Genomic DNA, 21,105 nt, shown 5'->3' with positions numbered 1-21,105 from the left:
TCTGCCTTGAGCTCCCTCTGTCATGTGTTCCCAGATCCTTCATTTTCCCAGCCTGACACAATCACCGCTCTAGACTAGTAACAGCCCCTGTGTCAGGTCTTTGTGTTTTAAATAACGTTCCCCTCCTGTAACTGATGTTTATGCAGAATCAATCCTTTCACAAGCTAACAGCCTCCTTATTTGTATAGCCTGAGCCGCTGCCAGGTTCCCCTGGAAGGTGACACTTTTTGCTTGTTTTCCTCTTCTCTTCCTTTGTTTCTCTCTTGTCACTCTGTCTCTGCTCTTTGTGTCTGCGTATGTTCTTTTCCACACATGCAGTGTTTTTCTCTTCACTCTCACCCTCTGTCTTCCTGAGTCAGTCTCCTGCCAGTCCCCCACCCCGTCCCCTTCCCTCTCCCCCTCTGCCCCCGCTTCTCCCATTCTTCCTCCTCTCCCTTTCCCCCTGCACAGACAGGTTTAAAATACCTTCTCAGTATTTTTCTCCTTTTTGAATCTCTGTTTCTTTTTTGTTAATCTTATTTATTTATTTTACTTGAAGTATAGTTGATTTTATAATATGTTAATTTCTGCTGTACAACAAAGTAATTCAGTAATACACATACACACACATAAAATTCTTGTAATGTTCTTTTCCATGACAATTTATCATAGAGAATCCTGTTTCTTTCGCCTGATCTAGCTCTGCATTATCTGTCTTCACAAACTTTCTCTCCCTCCCTCTTCATCTCTTTTAATCTCCCTCTTTATGACACTCCTTTGGGTATGACTCTAACTCTCTCTCTTTTTTTCTTTCCATTTGTCAGTTCTTCCATGCATTTATCCATTTATATCTATGTATCTATGTACCTACTCTTTATGTATCTATCTATCCATCCACCATTCCATCCATGCATTCATCCGTATATCCATGCATGCATGCATCCATCCCTCTTTATTCTTCTGAATGACTGTGTTTCTGCCTCTCAGTTTCTCTTCTTTCTTTCTACCAGATTCTCTATTCATGTATATCTTTTCTGGTTCTCATACTTTCTCGGATTGTCTTCCCCTCTGTGTTTATCTTCTCCCCCTCATTTACCACTTCTTCTTCATCCTCTAAAGGTATTAATATTTTAATAGCCTTAATGTATTTTCAGGATCCTCAACTCTTTCCACAATTTCACAAGTGGTGGGTCTCTCAAGAGCTTCAGTTCAGGAGGTGTTAATTCTCTTCCCCCTGCACCTGTCATCCTGACCTCACTCTGTCTATACACAGTTAGACAGTGATGGGGAAGCTGGCAGCACTCCTCACATAGTCTCTTTTTGTCCCAATACTGTAGCTCTGGGCATGAAGAATTGGAATGGGAACCCAGAATTGGGGGTTGTGGGGGAGTATCCTTTTGGGGGATACTCTTGGTCATGATTAGTAATCCTTGCATCCATACCTTCTACTGTTTTCTTTGTTTCACTTGAAAAAACAGTTACTTAGCATAAGTTCTTACCAGGCTTTGTGCTAGGGGCTAGAGAGGAAGGAGTAAATCTTGAGCCTTTCACTCCAAGAAGCTTACCGTCTCTTTGGGGAACCACAGAGCTGATGATGAGGATCAATGAGATCATAGATTTGAACAATGGAATCAAAGGGAAAAGGCATTAATTCTGGTTGGGAGAAGTAGAGAAGGTTTTATAAATCAGGTCACAGTAAGCTCTGTTGGAAGTAAAGACTTTGTCTAATGCCACTGCTGCACTCCCAGTACCTAGGACGGTACTAGGATATAGTAAGCACTCAGCATGTGCAATATATGAATGAATGAATGAATGAATGAATGAATGTGAATAGTTTTTTAAAATTCTTGGGATTTTGTTGGGGAGAAAAAAATGGAAATGAGTATCCCAGGCAGAAGAGCACCATTAAGGATTGAGAAAGGGAAAGGTGCATACTGCACTCAGATCCTTGAGAACCTGGGTGAGGCCCACAGCTCTGGCCCTCACTGGGCATTGCCTTCAGTCACAAGGAACTGCCTTACCCAAGGCTACTCCCTTCCAGATGGCAGCCATGGCCAGTGACTGAATGACATGATGATGCGGAGGCCTGGATCCCTTGCCTCCATTCTGAGCATCCCTAAAGGGCCATCCAGCTCCAGAGCTCCCCTCAGGACCAACTGAGGTGTCAGATCATGGCATCAACCACATGGCAGGACAGCCCCTCCTTTACCCAGTCCTGCCTTGCTTGCTTCTTACAAATGTCTCCCAAGAGAGCTCCTCAATAAATCTTCTGTATATAATGCTCTGTTTCAGTCTGTTTGCAGAGAATCTGACCAAAGATCATGTGTTTAGGGAATGAGAAGAGTCCCATGGCTATCAAATAGAGAATATAAGGACGGGGTAAAATGTAGCTAGACAGGTAGGTGGGATCCAGATTATGAAGGACCTTGAATGCCAGTGAAACTAATTTAGGCTTTCTTTTACAAGCAATGGAGAACTGTTGATCAATGGAGTATCTAATTAGAGCTGAGATCTATCAAGTTCCCTGGCAGTCAGCATGAAAGATGGGACAGAAGGGAACATGGCTGGGAATAAGCTAGGAGACTGAGACCCGGAGCTCCAAGCCTGAAGAGAGAAAGGATGGGGAAGGGATGCTACATGGTCCAGAGACTTCACCAGTAGAGCTCACGGGCCTCCTCTCACAGCATATGCATGCACTGATGTCTCCTTTCTTTCATGAGCCATAAATCATGGAAGAATACAATACCTCTTTTTACTGCCTGTGGTGTGCCTTTATTTATTTATTTTTTGTCTTTTTTTTTTTTTTTTTTTTTCGTAGTTTCAGGGCCATACCTGTGGCATATGGAGGTTCCCAGGCTAGGGGTCCATTCGGAGGTGTAGCTGCTGGCCTATGCCACAGCCACAGCAGCTCAGGATCTGAGCTGTATCTGTGACCTACACCCCAGCTCTAACCCACTGAGCAAGGCCAGGGATCAAACCCACGTCCTCATGAATGCTAGTTGGGTTTGTTATGTGGTGTGCCTTTAATAACATCTCCTGCTAAAGGAGACATCAGATAACCCACTGCTAGGATATTCCTTATCTAGGGCCCTTTTCCCAGAAAACAGCATCAAGAAACTTCTGTTTATATCTCGCATCTAATAGAATTTTGGCAGATCCATGGATTATGGCATCTAGTCAAGCCTTAGCTCTTGTGAACCTCATTTGGGATGAATCATGCATTTGCCTAGACTCCTATGACCTTTCCTACAGCTGATGCTCTCAATCTTAATGGTGTGATTTGTATTCAACAGTGTGAAAAGCAAAGTTCTAGGGCACTAGAGTCAGACGGCCCTGTGTTTGTGTCTTGGCTCTGTTGTTATAGGCTGTGTTATTTGGGGTCAATCCCACACCTCCCAGAGTTTCCAGTGTTAGGCTTAAAGTTGGAATGAGGGAATGTGCCCACCTTGCAGAGTTAGTACAGGGAGGTCTGCAAGCTGTAGAAAGACTACAGTGTAAGCTAAGAGCTATGTGGTGGGAAGAGCTTCCTCTTTGAACTTGGAACCTGGCACGGACTTTAATTCCACCACATTACAGGCTGGGTGGCCTCCAGCAAGAACTTTCACCTTTTTTTTTTAATCGAAGTATGGTTGATTTACAATATTGTGTCAGTTTCAGGTGTACAGCAAAATGATTCAGAATTAGAATATAAGTATTTCAGATTCTTTTCCATCATAGATTATTACAAGATACTAAAGACAGAGACTGAATATAGTTTCCTGTGCTACACAGTAAATCCTTGCTCTCACTCTCTCTCTCACTCTCTCTCTCTAAGGCTGTATTTGCAGTATATGGAAGTTCCCAGGCTAGGGGTTGAGTCGGAGCTGCAGCTTCCAGTCCACACCACAGCCACAGCAATGACAAATCCAAGCCACATCTGCAACCTATACCACAGCTCATGGCAACACCAGATGGATCCTTGCCCTACTGAGCGAGGCCAGGGATCGAACCTATATCCTCATGGATACTAGTTGGGTTCATAACCCACTGAGTCACAGTGGGAACTCCTGTTTATAGTGGTGTGTATGGGTTAATTTATCCCCCTATTCCTTTCCATTTTGGTAACCATATGTTTGTTTTCCATGCCCATGGGTCTATTTCTGTTTTATTTATGTATTTATTTTGTCTTTTTAGAGCTGAACCCACAGCATATGGAGGTTCCTAGGCTAAGGGTCGAATCAGAGCTATAGCCACTGGCCTACGCCAGAGCCACAGCAACACCAGATCCAGGCCATGTCTGCAACCTACACCACAGCTCACAGCAATGCCGGATCCTTTAACCCACAGAGCAAGTCCAGGGATCGAACCTGCGTCCTCATGGATGCTAGTGAGATTCGTTTCTGCTGAACCACAACAGGAACTCCTATTTCTGTTTTATAAGTAAATTCATTTGAATTTTTTTTTTTTAGATTCCACATACAAATGGTATCATGTGATATTTGTCTTGCTCTGTCTGACTTCGCTTCGTATGAGAATTTCTCGGTCCATCCGTGTTGCTATAAATGGCACTGTTTCATTCTTTTTTATGGCTGAGTAGTATTGCATTTACATATATATGTGTGTGTGTGTGTATATATATATATATATATTGCATTCTATAATATATATATATTATATTGCATCTTCTTTATCCATTCATCTGTTGATGGACACTTAGGTTGCTTCCATGCCTTGGCTGTTGCAAATGATACTTCACCTTTCTGAGCCACAGTTCACTTATTCCATTAAAATGGAAATTTCATGCTGACTTTCCACAATTGTGTGGATTAATGAAGTAAAGGGTCCAGAGTTCCAAATACATTTTTCCTTATGAAAACTAGAAAACCGTCATGTCATATGATGATACATCTGTTGAGTTTGGTTTTTTTTGTTGTTTGTTTTTCTACACTTAGAAATTTTCTTTTTAAATATGTATTTGTATCCTTTTCCTGATTACAAACATAATAAATGACATCTCAAATGTAATGAATGCACAGTCAATTTTTTTTAACCCAACGGTATAGCCATCTCTGGGATTTAACCATCTCCTCTCTCCCCAAGGGAAGAAGCGATGCTCTCCACATACTTTGAAACCATCAATGACCTGCTGTCCTCCTTTGGGCCTGTCCGTGACTGCTCTCGGAACAACGGGGGCTGCACTCGAAACTTCAAGTGCGTGTCTGACCGCCAGGTGGACTCCTCAGGATGCGTGGTAAGTGCCATTGTCCCGTGTACATGGTGCTGGCCCAGGTGCCACGGCTATTTGCTGGAGTCCCCTCCCTATGAGGGGGCAGCTGGTCAAGGCGGGTCACGCGACTCACAGCTCCTACCTCTCTCACCTTTGGCACAACAAGCTGCCTTGGTTTCCTCATCTGTAAAGTGGGATAATTAAACGAACCTCCTGGAAGTGTTGGAGGAATGAACTATTAGAGCTTTAGTACCCAATATGCAATAGGTCCTTGCCAGCTCCTGGCCTCAGGAAGCTTACAGTCCATTTGAGAGAGACGTTAGGGCATGTCTTAACCTCTGTGCCTTCAATGGGGAGCATGTCATCTGTCTGGAAGAGAGTTTCAGCTGAGACCTAAGGTCTGCAGCAGGCTCCCTGGAGCAGTGGGTGCTGTAGCTTGCGAAGGCTTGCAAGGGGATGGTGGCCTTGTTTGCATGGAGCTTAGTATTGGATGTGAGATAAGGACACGGAAGGAGAAGTGAGGGGTTTTGTGGCCTATAAAAGAGGCTTCTGAACTGGATGATTGTTTTATTGGCATGATCAAAGGTGCTAGTTTAAAATGCAGGTTTCAGGGCTTCACACCAGAAATGTTGATTCTAGAGAGGGAATTAGGTCTCAGGAACCTGAATTTATAACAATTTAATAGTGTGCTTATGTTTGAGAGGTGGGGGTGTCTTGAAAGCACACTTAGGAAGTGTTGCCTGACAAGCTAAAGTTCTTAGCTTGGCATTCAGTGCTTTCTTGATCTGGCCCCTTTCCAACATCTCTGTCACTTTACTTCATCCTACACTAGAGCCAAACTGAGCTAATTACATGTGGTTCAAGTACTTGCCTGCTTGATGCCTCAGAGCCTTTCTTCACACCATTTTTTGCCTTCAGAGAATTGCCCCCCCAGCCCTGTAGCAAACAGGTGAATCTCTTTCCAAGTTCATCTCCTTTATGAACCCTATCCCCTCTCCCTGTTGGAGAAAAAAACCTCTGCTTTCATGAGCATTATTATATGTATATGTGTGTATATATATATGCGTATGTATGTATGCATATATGTATGTATGTGTGTGTGTGTATATATATATATATATATATATATATATATATAAAATATAACCTCTGGTAATTTTTAGCACAGACTGGCTTTTTTCAACTTTATCCCACCCAGTAAGTTGAGGGAGAATCAAGAGAATTTGTTGACTCAGCTCAGCATCCCAATAATACCCATCTCAGGAAGAAAGGGAGGGAGAGAGGGAGGAAGAAGGAAAAAAGAAAAGAATAGAAAGAAGGGAGGGGGAAGGAAGGAGGGAAGGAAGGAAGGAAGGAAGGAAGGAAGAAAAGAAAGAAAGAAAGAAAGAAAGAAAGGAAGGAAAAGGAAAGGAAAGGAAAGGAAAAGAAAAGAAAAGAAAAGAAAAAAGAAAAGGGTTCCTATTGTGGTTCGGGGGTTAAGAACCCAATTAGTATCAATGAGAAGGATGTGAGTTCAATCCTAGGCCTTGCTCAGTTGGTTAAGGATCTGGTGTTGCTGCAAGCTGCATGGAAGGTCACAGATGCAGCTTGGACCTGTCTTTGCTGTGGCTGTGGCATAGGCCTGCAGCTATAGCTCTGATTCGACCCCCAGCCTGTAAACTTCCTTATGGCCCAGGTATCGCCCTAAAAAGACCCAAAAAAAAGAAGAAGAAGGAAATAAATAAAAGAAGAAAGGAAGGAAGAGGGAGGAAGAAAAGAAACAAGCAAACAAAAAAATACAAGACAGAAAGGGATGGGGCCAAGAAAGAGAATTTCTGCTCTTAGACCAGGCTCTTTGGAAGAGACCAAGGGAAATAGAATACACAGTCAGCTCTTCATACACCTGCATAACAGCTAGGGAAATAGTGGCCAGAAGACTGATACAAAGAGAGCTTCTACAGAATGAGATTATGCATTGAAACTATATTTTAGACCCCAAGATCAACAGATCTTCAGAGGTGGATGGGTGATGGAGATTGGATTGATTAGAATTCTTAGAATTATAAAGGATGGAAACTCAATTCAAACTAGTTTAGGCAAAAAGAGGCATTATGTTGGCTCAAATGGAAATCTAGACACACTAGGATTGAGGAGCTCACACAATGGCTTCAGGACCCCTCTCGTCTTAGCTCTGCTTTCCCCAGCAGCATGCCATTCTCTGATCGACCACACTCTGCCCACACAGTGAGTCCACAGGATGCAAGTATCACTTTCCTAAGTCCCTCCACCTAAAGTCACAGGATCCCATCTCATTGGGCCACCTTGGTTCTCATGCCCGTCACTGTCATGGTCAATTGGAAGGACTAGGAAGAACTAGTCACACCTGGAGCAGGGGCCAGTGGCAGCTGCACCAAGAAAAAGTGGTAGTAAGTTGGGGGAAGGCATAGACTCTCAAGGAAAAGTAGAGTGCTAGTCCTTGGAAAAGGAGTCATGGATGCTGGGTCAGTGTGCATCAACAATTGTCCACATCAGACAGTTGCAGCCGAGCCCTTCATTTTGCAGACTGGAAAAGTGAGGTCCGGTAAGAGAGAAAGAGAGGAGGCTTTGCCCAACCCTGAGAGCTGGTCAGTGGACAAACAACTCAAAAGGATATTCCAAATCATCAGTATTGTCTCCAAAATCTGAGGACTTGTCTGTCTCTATTCCCTGTTCCATCAGCTCTCTTTTCCTGAAGTAATTAAGCTCCTTCTAGAGGACAGATGTCCCAGAAGAATGAAACCTCATAAATGCAGAGATGTATGTGTATGTGTGTCTGTGTCTCTGTGTAGACAGACAGGAGGTGTCTCTTTCCCCCTCTTGTTAATGCAAATTTGAAAAATAAAAAGAGAGAACATTTGTTCCCTGGAGGTTAAGAGAAAATTCAACAGTCTGATGAGGTTGTCAGCGACCTTCCTCTCTAGATTAAGGATCTAATATGAAAGCTGCATCTTCAGGGCTCAACGGAGAGAAGGCAAGCTCTTCTCCTTGGCTTTGGAACAGATAGGGAAATGCTTACATTTACAATGAAATTTAAAATCTGTCATTTCTCCCTAAACTCTCCATCATTCCTGCAAAGAGAAGTATTTTTTTCCTTTCAGCCCTCTTCTAAGAAACTTCATCTGGCAAAAAATGATAATAATACTGCATACTTTCAGGGCACTGTAGCATTCTCAAGGCATGTCTACGTCCAATAACTCATCCCCTCACCAATGTGGGAAGCAGAGTGACATTCCAAGGTCTCACCACAAGATGGCAGGATGGAGGCCTGAAACCATGTCTGATGATTTTAGTGCCAGAGCAGCTCTGAGTTGCTTTTCTGTGGAGCTGAGAAAGAACCTTGGAAAGAAGGCTGGTCTGAATAAACAGGACTTATGTCCTGACTTGGTCACTGATGAGGTTTAGAATCTGCATTGACCTTATTATCTTCAGGGCCTCAATTTTTCAAAGAGAGCAATAGCTCTTGAACTTGGAGGTTTCCTGAAAAAAACAAAGAAGGTAACTGGACATGATTTGGGATCTACAAAGTGCCACAAACCTGGGAGATGAGAGTTACAGATGTATTTATGTAGTGGGTATGATTTTTAGGGGAACAAAAATTTAGGAGCACAGTGTATTTAATTTTCTATACTATTTCTACAACTGAACACTATTTCTTTTCTATTCCATCCATTGGCAGTGGAAATTTAATTCTAGTCAGTTTGGGTGTTCTGACTCCTCCCTCTTCCCAAATATCCAAGTTCAAGGGGGCTGATGTACTCCTAAGGCCTGGGAGTGAAGGATGCTTGGTGCTGGGCCATCGCCTCTCAACTCTGTTACCTGCTGTCTCAATTGGCCCTTGTCCCTCCCTCTCCTTCCTTCCTGGTATATGTCAGGACCTCTCTATTCCGCCTGATTTATGGGTATGTGATCCATCCTGGCATCTGCTTCTGTGTTCTCCTCATCCCCAGCACAGGTCATTTGAGGCCAGCTGTTTCTAACCATTAGATAATGTCCCCACTCTACTAAGGGAATGCAGAATGTCCAGCAGCTCTTCTGCACCACCCTGAGGGCATGGGGGTCAGAGGCCAGCTGGCTGATTCCCTCTTGATCTAGACAGACCATGAAGGCATTTGTAGAGAGCAGCTTTCCTGCCAGAGAAGAATGTTTAACCACATTTACTGTCCACTGGATGCTATTTGGCAAGTGAGATACAACTTTGCCTTCAGATCCCTCAAACCCACCTGATTTTCTACAGCCCTCATCCTCTCCAACCACATGCGTCATTAGCCTTGGGGGAATAAAGCACACGGTCTCTTTTATAAGGTCATCTTTTTTGACTTCCAACATACCTGTCTCCCTCCAGCTCACATAATCTTTATGAATGGGTTGGGGGTGGGGTACTTCTCTAACATCACAGATTCTTCCTTCTCTTCTTATTATTACACCTTCTAATCTCAGCTCCTGAAACCCAAAATTAAAACAAAAAATTGCTTTCTCTCGCTTAGTTTTCTGGTTCTGCTGTGCGAATCCAGGGAGAATGTGGTCCTCAGCAGGCAGTTGCCCAAATCGGGAAGGGTCATAGTTGTGTGGTAGGCAGATTAATGCCCCCCGCCCCAGGATGTCAATATCCAGGTTCTGCCTGTGCATATGCTACCTCACATATTACATTAAATTCACATATGGGTTTAGGTTGCTAATAAGCTAAATTTGGAGAGAGAGATTGCCCTGAATTATCAGGGTGAGCCCAATGTGTTCAGAGTCCTTAAATTTGGAAGAGGGAGGCAGCAGAGGAATTCTGAGAGATGCTTTGCTGCTGACTTTGAAGGTGGAGAATGGAGATTACAAGCTAAGGCAAGTCTCTAGAGCTTGGATGAGGCAAGGATATGAATTCTTCCCTCCCCCCACCTCAGAACCTCTAGAAAAGGAGCATAGCCTTGTTGAGACCTTGAATTTAGCCTAGTGAGTCCTTTTTTTTCTTTTTTTTTTTCTGACCTGTATAACTGTAATATAAAAAAATTTTTAAACTGCTAAGTTCACAGTAGTTTGTTACAACAGCAGTAGAAAATGAATGCAGATAAACAGTAATATGGGGAGGGGAGTTGATCCAGGAGATACCCTCTTATTTTGATTTTCAATTATTTCCCTGGAGACCCTCACTTCTCCACCAAGGATGGAGAAAGTAACAATGAAGGAAACATCAAAAGAAGGAGGGAGGGAGTCCTGTGCTCCCCTTCAATGTGCTAAAGAGTAAAAAAGAAAAAAAAAATGTTATCTCTTAGAAGTGGTCTAAATGTGACAAACACAATGATGTCAGCAAGGCACAGCTTGAAAAGTAAGTGATGGTTCCATTTATTCTGTGTGGCAGTATAAACACTGCAAAATTCTAATCAAGATCGAGGGCAAAAGCAAAGAAAACTGTAAGCACTTAATCATGATATCCTGTGGAAGACGTGCTCACCATCTCTGAGTAGCTGTTGCCCCCGAAGCATTTCACTCCCGCTGTGCCTTTGTGTCATCCTGGTTTTCCCAGCTCTGGAAATGCCTTTTATTGGACTCTACCCCAGATAACCTGGTGATCAAAAATATCTTCCTCAGTCCCTCTTAAATGTCCATTCACAGCTGACCTTCACTGTTCCAAGTATCTGTTATTGCATAACAATCAACCTCAAAACTCAGTAGCTTAAAACCCCTATGTTGTTTTGCTGGCAATGTTGTGGGTTGGAATATGGGAAGGGCTCAGCTGAGTGACCTGGCTCTGATTCATGATGAGATGGGTATCTGGAGCTGGAAGGTTTGCTTTCCAGAGGAACCCTTCCTTCACCTACCTGGTGCTGGAGCTGGTGGCTGCAGGATTTGATCCTACTCTTCCTGACCTCAGCCAGTGCTGTTTCTAGAGCACTTGCTCATGGTGTCTCCATTTGGCTTGGACTTCTGATGCCATGGAGGCTGGATTTGCCAAGGAAACATCCCCAGATCAGGTGTCCCAAGAGCCTGGGCAGAAGCTGCTTCTTAGTATCCAGCTCCAGAAGTCCAGAACATCATTGTAACCACAGTCTAGTAGTCAAACACACCATTAATTTCAGCCCAGATTTAAGAGGAGCGAACTAGACTTCACTTGTCCATGAGAGGAGTAGCCAAGAATGTGTTTCCATCTTGAACATACCCACTGACCTGCAGCATGGACCTACTGACTGAGGCTACCAGAACAGGAAGGGGCCCTGGAGATTTTCTAACAGGCCTGCACCTCTCCCACTGCAAAGACAGGAAAGCAAAGGGCGAGAAGCATGCAGGAATTGCTCAAGCTCATGTAGGGAAGCAGTAATAGAACCCAGATTTGACCCCTGGACTCCTTCCTGGCAGCTGTGATGTCCTGTAGTCATGGCCTTTTAGCATCACCTTTACACTGTAGTCAGAATATTAACTTAGCAACACTGTATCCAGTGCTGTGAATGGAACAGGGGCTAGGAGAACAAAGCCCAGCCTTGTTTATAAGCTGATGCAGAAGATAAGATGGGCTTCAGCAGGGCTATAGTGTGACTTTGAACAGGTCGCTTTATATCTCTGCATAAGAACAGCCAACAGATCTGAAATGAGTACCAGGGAAAAGGGAGGTGGTATGGGAGAGAACCAGCACTCTTAGAGCACCTTCTGTGTGCCGTTTCACTTATGTTCATGGTTCTTAAGTGCTTAGAACTACCCCCCACCCCCAGATGGGTATTATATCCATTTCACAAAAGAGAAAAGCTAGTGTTATAAGAGCAACCATCCACACAGTGACTGTGTGCCAGACATGATTCTAAGTGCTTTGCTTATTTTAACCAATTTAATTCTCACAGTCATCTTCTGAGTTAGGCTTTATGATTAGCTCCACTTTACACATGGGAAAAAACAAAACGGTCTGGTAGGAAATGGGAATATGTGGAAAAGCACAGACAAAGGAGGATGGGGGAAAAGGGGGCCTCATGAGGGGCCTTCGTACAAATTTAGGGCCGAAAGAGGTATAGGGATTTGCATGGACTCTATGGAGTGACGGTATCATTTAGGAGGTGTGTTGAAGGTTCCCAGCCTTGCCTTTGAATTCCAGATCCAGCCATTCTACTCTACCATCTACACATACCCAGCCACCCTCCCACCTCCTCCTCTCCCATTTTCTTTTTAACCTAAATAGCCATCTGGCCTCCCATATATTAGGAAGAACCAGATGACCCCTGATTGCTCTGAGATGCTGAGAGGCAACAACCAAAAAAATGCTACCTTTTAAAGAGTCAAGATGAGGAAAGATACACAGTTTCATTTATTATAGGTCAGATACCTTTTAACGCCACTCAGAGGGAGGCAAAGACTGGCATCTGGTTCAGCAATGGAGAGAGAGGCTACTTCTTTCCATTCTTCAGGCTTTCCCCTTTCAGTGACCCAGTTGGGCTGTAATTAAAGGGAATGAAACTCAAGAAGCGTAGGGAAGACATGTGAGAAAAGTCAGGAGGATGAGAAACCACTTTGGAGCACAGCATAGGCCCTGCTGACCAGCCCTGTGTGCCTGGCCTCCTGTCCTCCTAGATGGGTGGAGCAGGGCTAAGCCTCAGTGGGGTCTGAGCCCTGGGAAGTGGGTTTTCTTCCCCGGAAATAGACTCTCCACCCCTGCAGGTCAGCAACAGCGGGTGTGATGGATTCATGATACCGCCAGGATAGATTTTGTCAGACTCCAAAAGAGGAGTGATGATACTTGTCACATTTTTCTTATTAAAAATCTTTATAAATATGCAAAGTCAGGAAGCAAGGCATCTTTATGGAGACTCAGAGACACTTGATCTGGGAAACAGTATTTAAAGGATGAAGCATCTCTTATAACCTCATCAAAGTGCCTTCTGCTCAAACAGATCCAGAGACAGAGAACTTTCTGTATGCATCTTCATCACTAATACTAGTACTAATAGCATTAATAAATACAGAAATCAGTGCTCTTAATAATAGTATCACTGATGGGGATGCATCCAGAGAGTGTCTGAGTGTTGGGGGTGGGCCAGGCCCTGGGATAACTGCTTAAAATGCATCATCACAGTGAATCTGCATAGCAACGTGATAAGGCGAGCATCATTCCTACTCCTGTCTTGCCCATGAGAAAGGAGATTCAGGAAGCATGAAAAATTTGACCAAGTCCAACCAGCCAGGTGAAGACAGAACAGAAATTCAAACCCAGGTCAATCTAACTCCAAAGCCACTCTCTTACCTCCTCAGATGCCATTTTCCAGAGGCTGGGGATAGTTCCCTGGGGATAAAGCCCACGTCCTCATGTTAGGGAGCCTACAGGAGGGGACATTTCCTTCACCCCACCCTCCTTCCATGTCCAGGGTTCCTCTTCCTCCTCTGTATCCAGGGGATCTGGAGGAGGAAAAAGGGAATGAGTGTTGGAAAGGGAATAGGGAGAGTCAGAGAAGGAGATTTCCCAAAGAAGGAGATTGGAACTGTGCCTGTTGACTCAGTGCGTGCATACAAGGCTCCAATTTGGGGGGATGAAAAGGAAGATTGTTGTCTCTCATTGTGCTTTCGTATCTTTCCTTTGTGAACTTCCAGTAAAGCCCTTCTCCTTTCTAGGTGCTGGGGCCAGGGGGGATGCAGCATGGGGTTTCCAAGATGATAATGTGTAGCCTTCTCATAAAGCCCAGGCACCCTTTATGACATTAAACATTTTATTCCTCCCATGACATTTAAAACCTTCTCTATTTTTTCCCCTCATTTTATTTATTTGGGACCCAGATTTGCTGGGTCTGATGGTATTTCTGGTAAACTGGTTTTATTGTGTGGAAGTCATTATCTGCTCAAGTCAGGGAGCAGCCCCCACCCTTCCAAATTGATGGGTTTTTTCCTTTTGCTTCCTGGAAGGATGGCGTAGGGGAAAGAAGCCCCAAACTGGAGGCAGGGAATAGCAGCTGTGGCCCTGGCCTGTTGGCTGCAAGCCTGGAATGAATCCCTTTGGGGAGGCGGTAGCCATGAGTATGGGCTGCATGCTGGAACCTGGGAGGGAGCTTGGGACCAACCTGAGGAGGGACTGAGGAATGGCTAAGGGTCCTTCAGTCCTTCAGTTCTTGAAATCTATGAGCTCATGGTCCATGTCCCCAGATGGTGATAATTCTAACACTGGAAGGATCTGAGGGCAGGGAAGGGCAGCATGGGGTGGAGGGGAAACAGATGTACACTGTAAGGGGTCGGATGGGGAATCTCCATCCCTTTGTTTCCCTTTTGTAAGCATCCCTGGAGTCATCATTGCATCTTCATCATGTGTTTCATGCACCTGCCTCCGACACCTTTTCTCCTGAGGAAGAGAATATATTTCCTCCTACCATCACCTCCACTTTTAGGAGGTGAGTATAGTGCTCACAAGCACAATTTCTGGCATCAGAGAATCCTGGGCCCAAAACTCACTCTGTCACTCACTAGCCATGTGATCTCAGGACAGATTACTTAAGGCCTCAGAGGCTTGGGTTCCTGTTGAGTAAAATGAGGATAATAATACCCAGTAAAGTTGCTGTTAGGACTGACGAAGATAATGCATACACAGTGGGCTGGCACCTCGTCCTAAGTAAGCCTAAAGCACCATTGCTATTATTATTATCTGATATTTCATGCGGGGATGATGAGGGTGGTGGTGGTGATGGTGATGAGATTTCAGATTGTCTGAGTACCTGCCGTGCTCTGACATGGGTGTCTTGATTGCCTCTTTTCTTATAGGTAGGGACACTGAGGCAGGGAGAATGGAAGCAAGTCACTCAAGTTCAGATATAGCCCTTAAACTCTAGAGTGGGGGCTTTCGGCCAAGCATCCCACTGCCAGAACCCTCATCCTTAACCCAAGGCACATTCTTCATAAACATCATTTGTAGTAGTTGCCTGATTTCTGTGGAGGGGAATGTTCCATCATTTACTTTTGTCTTCTTGTTGAGTGTTCCACGTTTCTTATAAACAGTCTCTGAGCACCTTTGGGCAAAAGGCCCATTCTGTGTTTTCCTTCATTAGAATTCATTTCCAGAAGTCTGTAAGGACACTTTCAAATTGCATTCTTGTTCTGTGATTTGGGTGAAGGCATGGGACAGATTAAAATGAAAAGGAAGATTGCTGTCTCTGGTTTTCTGAAGGTTCCCTGTGTTACGGTGCTGGTTTTTGTTCTTGGTGCATTGTGAGGGTGCTGGGCTGAAAAGAAGTGAGTGAGAAGGGAGGGATACAATAAGAGGAATACTGTAGGGAATAGAGCCTGGTGAAGTGTGCAGAAATGCAGGTGGGAGAGAGTTCCAAAGCCAAGGGGTGGAGGAGTGGAGCAGAGAAGGGTGAATGAGGCAGCAGAGCTCTCATCTCTGAGGCTATGGGGGGGGGGGGGGTCAGAAGCAGTAACCACAAAGTTCTTAGAGGCCATGCTGAGTGCTTGTGAAGAAGGAATCTATATGCTGATAATTAGCTTTTTCTTAGCTCTGAAATGGAAAGGAATAATTGTGTTCATCTTTATTATAGTAATAGAACTTTTGCATTTATAAGGTATTTTTCTCCATCCAATCTTCAGCCTTCTTTTTTTGTTGTTGTTGTTTTAAGTAGCTCATGCTTATTGTAATCTAAAATAAAACAAATTCAAGCACTGCTGAAATGTATAAAGAAAAAAATAGGTCCTCTTGATCACTTACTCACTTTAGACATAACTAACTGTACCACACTTTGGTCTATATATATCTTCCTATACATTCTCCCCCTATGCATATGCAAATATAAAAAAGAATTTATATACGTAAGTTTAAAAATGGAAGCATAAAAAAGTATATAGTTGTGTCTTTTGGAGGTAACTTTATATGTCAAAACTGCATGTCTTCATATATATGCACACACACACACATATATATATATATATATATACACACACACACACACACACACACACACATACACACACACACACACACACACACATATATATATATGCTCTTCAAAGAATATTTCCCTATTTTCTTTTGAAACTGGCTCCCTAACTTGATCTTAACCATATGTAAACCTTTTCCCTTATGCTAAAAATTAAGATGAGCAAACTGAAGCCAAAAAAACATAAGAGCTAGGCTTGGCTTGAACCCAGGTGTCCTTAATTCCAGCCTAGGACTCTCTCTTCCACGTGTGTAGTATCCTTCTATTTTTTAAAAATCATCTTGTATCTTTTATCATGGGTCTTGGGATAAGTGGATGAGAAATGATGTCATCATCATTATTGTTGTTAATTTGAAGTTATCTTTCCCCCTCCCCCTGTATTCCCCAGCTTCTTCTTGAACCCTGCCTTAATAAGCCTTCCTCCACTAACCCAGACATGCTTGGACACCATAGAAGTTGTCCGGGGATGGCAAGCAGTTAGTTTGGTGCACAGGAAAAAGAATAACTGGACTCCTGCCATCAGCCACAATTGTGAAACCTTTTAGCCTTGAGGTAGCAAGCAGTGAGAAGGTTTCATTAAACAGCCGTTAGCCTTTCTCCTCACTGAGAAAATAGTACCTGGATAGAATTATATATGTTTCTTGGGAAGTGGGGTATTTCATCAAAATACTGTCCAGAGGAAAAGAGCAAACTTGGCTATGGGAGAGAGTTGGGTTCAAATCACATTCCTGTTACCAAGAAGATGGGTGACTTTGGACCAATTGCTGAACGCATCTAAGCCTTTGTTATTTTGTCTATCCATAAGCTTGGAATGACCTTAGAATATTGCTGGCTGATCCCTGTGTGGGTACCAGCTGGAGCCAGTTATGTAACCTCACTTCCCAAGGCCAGTACTTATTGTATCGAGAAGGGGTTAGTGAGCTGGGAAACATAGGATCCTTTGCTGGTTTTCATTGATTCAGGAATTTTCTTCGCCATCTTTGAAAGGACAGGTGATTGCAGGATCCCACTGTCCTGAGTATGATGGAGACCAAGGTAATAACATGACCTTTCTCAATGTGCTGCTGCTTACCGTGTGTCCTTAGCTAAACCCCATATGCTTCCTACAGACTCAGAGACTTGGACCTGATTCTCCCTAGGGCTCCTTCTTTCCCCACAACTGTCCACAAATCAAAGCTGTGCTTGAGTCTCTAGAGGGAAGACCCGAAGTTCAGCCAACAGGGGCATGACAGCCATTGGGACTCGCACCCTTCCCCACCTGCCTTGGGGAGCTGTTTTCTTCATACACAGTAAACTTTAGGGAGAAGACAGGGTTCTCCATACAGTGGAGTTTCAGATGGGAATGTTGTCACCAACCTCCATGATTTTACTGTCGCCTCATGTAGATAATGAGGCATCTCCATTAAGAACTTATTTGTTTTAGTGATGAAATTATTCTATGCACATATAAGAATGTTTAGAATTCAGAGAGAGAAAAATGAAGGAAAATATCACCCACAATTATACCACCTCTGATAATCACCATTAACATGTTTACATTTCCTTTTAGTAGCTTTTCTACATGAACAAAATTAGCGATTTTATTGTGGAATATAATAGATGTATGGGAAAATGTGCAAAACATGATATACAGTTTCACTGATAGTGAAGAAAGAATAACCATCACCAGGATGAGACTACTGCCTGCATTCCACGAGCCCTCCCCAACAGGCATACTCTTTCTTCAGTTCCCATTTTGGCCCCTATTCCCCTCTAAATGTAGTCATGCCTCTGACCTTTATGCAAATCAAGTCTCCCCTCTTTTCTTTATCATTCTCCCACCTATGCATACATAGAACAATTTATCTTATTTTATTTTTGATTGGTGGTGGTGGATTGTCCAGCATCCAACAAATCTCATTAATCTGGGTAAAACTGATATTCTTTGGTTGAGGCAAAAATCGGTCATCCCTGGTTCACCGTCTCATTCCAATCTTAGCTACATTCACAGTGCAACCCCTAAGTACCGACTACATGTTGGACACTCTGTTGGGCTCCAGTGTTAGAGCAATGAACTGTGTCCTGGAAGCAAAATCTCAGAGTCTATTTACCTAGCCAAAAACTGATGCTTTGGTCTTACCATTCTGAATCACATGTGGATGCTTCCTCTCACACACACAATAAACTCGCCCCTTTCCTAGTGATTCCCTCTAGTAGAGATTCTGGCCTGGGCTGCTGCTTCCTGTCCTTTGAATCTTTGGTGCCATATGAGCAGATTCATTTTTGTTTTATTTATTTATTTATTTATTTATTTATTTATTTATTTATTTATTTATTTTCCCAGGCTAGTCTAAAACCTTGAAGGCTTTTTCTAAGGCTTCCTTTCAAATGTTACATCCTGGGTTCATTCTGGGTGAGAGGAAAACCTTTTAGGCTGGGGGTAGGGGTAGAGAGGGAAAAAGAATAAATGTATCTTACGCTACTCCTGTAAGTGTAACTTTGGATCTTGGAATCTTCACAGAGCCCCAGCCACATGCTAGCGCCTCCCCCGTTCTGAGAGCCTGGAAGCCAGCTCAGGAAGGGAAGTGGCATGCACAGTGTCCCTTAGATAGGGATGGACTATACTGGGATCAGAACCCAAATCTGAGGGGCTCCGGTACCCTGAAAAGAGCACTGGTGAGGGGATGGGCTTCCTGGAGCACAGATGCCCAAGGCACTAGTTGATGACCTTGGGCAACAAAATGTCAGTGTTCTCACGTGCACAGCTCTGTATTTCAACAAGCAGTGAGGAAAGAGTTTGGTGAGATGGCGTGGGTTTAGCACAGGGTCTGGCTGATATTTCATACTCAATAAATCATAGCTAGAGGACACAGTCAGATGGGCATTGGGGAGGTTGTGAAGATAAAGTCTTGAAGGATGGTGGCGGGGGGGGGGGGCTGGATGGTGCTGTGGGTGGCAGGGTTGTGAGAGCTTCAGTGCTGATACTCAATTCTCAATGTTGTGAGTTCCCGTCCGCCCACCCCCGTTCTTGAAACGTTGGATTGTGGAACCTTAGGGTCCACCATATCTGACATCTGTCTCCATTCAGAGGTAGATTTTTTTTCCGCCTTTCTCTTAAATTGCTCTCTGCGACCAAAAAAAAATAAAATAAAATATGCAAACTGCCCAAAATTACACTCGACATACGCTGAATAAATATATACCCACAGAAGCATATGTTCAATGGCTGCTGCTCCCTACTTTTCAAAGCCAACTAGCTTATAAAATCATTCTTCACGCAGAGTCCGGGTGATCAATGAGAAGGTACGGCGTGAGGACGCAGCCTTCAGCTGCAAATTGAGTTTTTACTTACAAAGGATGGGGAAGGGAAACCATCCAGTGAAACCCAGCAGGCGCTGAAAAGCCCATGTCTCCAGCCTGTCCTATTAAACATCTGGGTCTGGTCCCTGAATGTCTAGATCTTGACAAGGCACAGGAGTGAGTAAGAAGGGTTCTTTGGAGTCAAGCTGTGTGGCTTTAAATCCTGACTCTGTCACTTAAAGTATCATATTGGGACAGGTTGCTTTAAATCTCTTTTTTTCAGTCTCCCCAGTATCAAAAATGGGGTAACGTAATAGTACCTACCTTTTATGGTCGTTGTATGAAGAAGTGTAGCCAGAGGGTTAAGGAAACAGATTCTGGTGCTAGATGTTCTGTCTCTGCCCCCCACTTACCAGCGATGTGACCTTGGATGAGTTAATGAATCTTGCCATGCCTTATGTTCCCCAGCTAAGCAGGCACAATGATAGTTTCCACCACCAAGGGTTGCCACAAGAAAGGGATAAGGTAATGCATGTTCAGTACTAAGAATGGGACCTGGCTCCATAATAAATGCCCAAGGCCATTTTTCCCGTGTCCCTTGCACACAGGTCTGCAGCAGGCATCACTTGTCAAAATGTCCTTGGCTCTGTGCTGTTCGCAGAGGAGGTAGGACAGGGGGCTTCTGAAAACTTAACAAACAAAACAAAACAAAAGCCAAGCATCTATAGCGTTGACCTGGAGCAAGTCATTTTTCCTCTCCAAGCCTCAGCTTCATATCTGTGAGTGGTAAAAATAACAGTATATCCTTTTCTATGTAGTTGGGGAGATTGGACAAGAGAATATATCATAGCCATGTGTCTGGTATGTGTGGAGAGTATCATGTATACCCCCAGCACCCTGAAACTGCAAAGTACCTAAGCCCAGGTGTCCGTGGTTAGAGCCCCAACCTTGACAAGAACCTGGGCACAGCATTAGGTGGTGCAGACCTGAGCTCTGCACATGAGGGTCCATTCCACCCCCTACCTGCTCACTTTGTGACCTTGGCGAGTCCTATGACATCTCCCATTTCAGGTCCTCTTCCCCTACCTGAGTCTGGGTCTCTATCTATCAGTCACAGGAAGCTGGAACCATATAGTGAAGGGAAAAGTATTTCAGAAACCTTAATGCGCATGTGAAAGGCAGCATAGCATGACCTGATAATCTCAGCAGTGCCACTTGTCCCGTGCCATGGGACAAGTTACAAAAGCTGTCTGGACCTCAGTTTCCTTTGCCAAAAAATGAGGAGAGTAGTGGTACCAGGACCATCAGGCTGGGGTCAGCCGTATGAATTAACATTCATAACACATTGAGAACAGTGCCTGGCACACAGTCAGCACTATTAAGTGTTAGCTATTATTATTATTAATGAGCTATACAAAAGGTATTTATTATCATCACTAGACAGTTATTGAATAGACATTCTTCAGGAATCCTGGCAGATTTTCTTGGGAAAGTATTCCCTGGCCTCTCTTCTGTCAGTTCTTGCTGCTTCTTTGTACCATATAGAAAACCTCAAGGACTGTAAGTAAGAATGCATGTGCTTATGTTTCTCCCCATGCCTCCCTCCCCTTTGGAATAGATGGTCCTTGAGAGCTGGGGCTTAGGCTTTTTAAATGTGATGACCTGGAGGACAGTCAGCTTTGTATAAGCTTATGCTGAACTGAACACCCAATCCCTGCAGGGCCCTGGGGCACTCCAGACAGCTTGATG

At 43.9% G+C, this 21,105-nt stretch overlaps 1 protein-coding gene across 6 annotated transcripts in view; it reads left to right on the top strand.

The window, feature by feature from the left end:
* Positions 1-21,105, top strand: part of ASTN2 (astrotactin 2) — a 915,211-nt gene that overhangs the window by 525,076 nt on the left and 369,030 nt on the right. For all 6 annotated transcript variants that reach the window (XM_021074502.1, XM_021074486.1, XM_021074494.1 and 3 more), the window contains one exon: positions 5,059-5,209. In XM_021074502.1, the coding sequence (XP_020930161.1) occupies positions 5,059-5,209 (151 nt within the window). The remainder of the gene's footprint in view (positions 1-5,058; positions 5,210-21,105) is intronic.

Source organism: Sus scrofa, chromosome 1 (genome assembly GCF_000003025.6).
Source record: "Sus scrofa isolate TJ Tabasco breed Duroc chromosome 1, Sscrofa11.1, whole genome shotgun sequence".
Classification (NCBI taxonomy): domain Eukaryota; kingdom Metazoa; phylum Chordata; class Mammalia; order Artiodactyla; family Suidae; genus Sus; species Sus scrofa.
The sequence above is the reverse complement of the archived record's forward strand: the minus strand, read 5'-3'. Positions and strand labels throughout refer to the sequence as shown.